Raw genomic sequence first — 2,467 nt, 5'->3', positions numbered from 1 at the left:
GCAGGGACACCGACGCACTGTTTGCAAATTTTTTTTAAACATACCTACATATGCACTGCAAAATTTTTTGGTGCCCCCATCAATTTTGAGCCCTTGACAGGAGCACTGTTGGTACTGGCCAGGGCCGGGCCTGGGTAACCGAAACTACGAGAACAAATCATCCGAACTACAAGGACCAAAATCATAGTTTGGCCTTCACAATCATGTCGTCTAGTAGTAGCAGTCCTGCCCTGTGCAAGTTTCACATGATAAAATGTCCTTTGTAAAAGAGCCAGTTCTTTTCAATATAAGCCATAGTTAGCTACAAGAATGCGCGCCTGTGCAAGAAAATCCATTTTTTACTAGAATAAGTTTGCTACTCCATGATTGATCGCCCATCAAATCCGACAGTGAATTGGTACATACTACTTACTAAAAACGATTATAATAGCAAAGCAGAATAAATCACATGAAGAAGTCATACCGTCATCAACACTATGTATCACCAGAATTATTCGTGCTGGTCAAATTGAAAGTGTAGTGCCACAATTTTAACAAATTATTTATCACCAGAATCTAATTGGTTAAAGCCGGGAGCAAAGTTTGATTTTCAAGATATCTGCCTATAAATCGCAAGAGAAGATGTTCTATTTTGCCACTGTGATTTGAAGGGGCAGAGTACTCTCAACTTCCTTGGTGTCAACACTCCTCTCAGCAACATTCTTTGACATTCCAAACATCTGAAAAAGATTGTAAAATTATCCAATCAGAATCAGAAGCAAACCAATTGGACATCAAAAACATTTGTGGATAGGCTGTATTAGCTTTAAATGTGAAGGGGGAACAAACCTTCTGCATGTTCTTCTTGAAGCACGTTTTGTGTTCATCCATAGATGCATTGACAAAATCATTAATGTGATCCTTTACATCCTCCAAGAGAGTGGCTTGCTCGTTCTTCTTCTTTTGACATGAAGTGGTGGCTGGGGTTGCAGCAGCCGGTAATGACTCATGTTGAGTTTTATGTGATTCCATGGTGAGTAGCACCCAGAAGTCATTCGTTATAGAAGATCTGGACGGATGACAGATCAGTGGACTTCAAAGTTAAAATAATGCAAACCGATCATTTCAAACTAAATCCAAGGACTAGCCACAACAAGTCACTGCAAGAAATTCAATACTATCATCATATGCAGGGTAAAAAAACTGAAGTAGAACCAACCAGCGAAACCCCTTGGTTTTCAATTCTTAAATACAAAAAAACAAGGAACCTATAGACGTAGTTAATATAAAGAACACTCATTCAAACCTTTTCATCAGAGAAGCTGGATCTATGTATTGGTATGTTAATATGCAAATTGGCAAAAATGTATTGATTTTTAGTGTAAACAGAAGAAATGTGAGGGCAAAAGAATTTAGGATACAGCAGCTTTCAATTAAATACGACATAAGAACATAAAGAACCATGAAAGTTTTCAGATGGCCTCCACACCCTATCTGCTAGCATTATATGTTAGTCTCTCTAGTGAACCATGTAGAATAAAGCTCAAGGAAAACCCTTTTTCGGCGCTAGTTCCTTTTATCTTCTTATGGTAACACTAATTAAATGAGATTCAAAGGTTGATTATTGTTTTAGATCCCAAATGTCCCACAACCTCTATAGCCAGGGAAAAGTCTTTCCCAAATTTTCGAAAAAGGAGCACTTCTCTTCCATGAAAAGCAAAGAAAATCTTCAACTTATTCAGATCTTATTAAAAGTGGGCAGTCCCAAAATAAAATTCCATTCGAAATCAAGCACACCAAGGTACGATGAAATGCCACACTGAAACTATCACAGGAAAACATACCGTACACCAAGTTGTTCAGGGTGGGCGAAGTATAAGAGCTTGTAAGTTGTCTTTGATTCGAAAAAGAAAATAGTAAGAGCAACAATTAAAATTAATATCAGGTGATAAAAGATTGAATAAAAAGCGAAAGATTCAGAACCAGCAGACACCTCTGATCGCAAGAGAAAGCAAGTCCTAAGGTAATTCGCAAAGAAATTTTATAATTTTGATTTTATTATTTGTTGAAGGAAACAGAAATATGGGGTTTCGTATTTATAAATTATACCTGCTTGGTGAAGGAGGAACCGCCTCCAGCTAGAGTGGTTTCCAAGAAACGGAGGCCAGGCAGTGTACGTTGTAGACTTGAAACGTGACGCTCAATTATGGGCAAACGGGACGGAGTTCGAAGCTCTCTTTGGGATTCTGGTTTTGTGATTTTTTTGTTTGTTTGGAATAAATGATGTTATCTACTTAAGAGTGAGGGATGAGGATTTAGCTTCACAATAATTTTGTTCAAATTTGTTTTTGACGAGAATAAAAAATATTTGAATTGAATCATTCTTTTTTAATAGATAATAATGTTTCTTGCTACACACTTTTCTGCCAAAAAAAAAAATGTATTTAATAAAACCGTGCTACGTATAAACTTTTATTTTCTTTTTCAC

General features: G+C 36.8%; 1 protein-coding gene across 2 annotated transcripts; it reads right to left on the bottom strand.

Moving 5' to 3' along the window:
* Nucleotides 1-408: 408 nt before the first annotated feature.
* LOC103441556 (uncharacterized) lies at nucleotides 409-2,230 on the bottom strand. Of its 2 annotated transcripts, XM_008380239.4 has the most exons (4): nucleotides 2,089-2,230; nucleotides 1,824-1,873; nucleotides 829-1,048; nucleotides 409-719 (listed from the first exon to the last, which is right to left on the bottom strand). In XM_008380239.4, exons 3-4 carry the CDS (start codon nucleotides 1,009-1,011, stop codon nucleotides 627-629), a joined length of 276 nt encoding a protein of 91 aa, XP_008378461.1. In that variant the 5' UTR covers nucleotides 1,012-1,048; nucleotides 1,824-1,873; nucleotides 2,089-2,230; the 3' UTR covers nucleotides 409-626. The 2 variants fall into 2 exon arrangements, with proteins under 2 accessions (XP_008378461.1, XP_017189334.1); XM_017333845.3 differs by lacking the exon at nucleotides 1,824-1,873 and having other exon boundaries at nucleotides 2,089-2,229.
* Nucleotides 2,231-2,467: the final 237 nt, after the last annotated feature.

This window comes from Malus domestica, chromosome 05 (genome assembly GCF_042453785.1).
Source record: "Malus domestica chromosome 05, GDT2T_hap1".
Taxonomy (NCBI): domain Eukaryota; kingdom Viridiplantae; phylum Streptophyta; class Magnoliopsida; order Rosales; family Rosaceae; genus Malus; species Malus domestica.
Note: the sequence above shows the minus strand (reverse complement) of the source record. Positions and strands in the feature narration are given on the sequence as shown.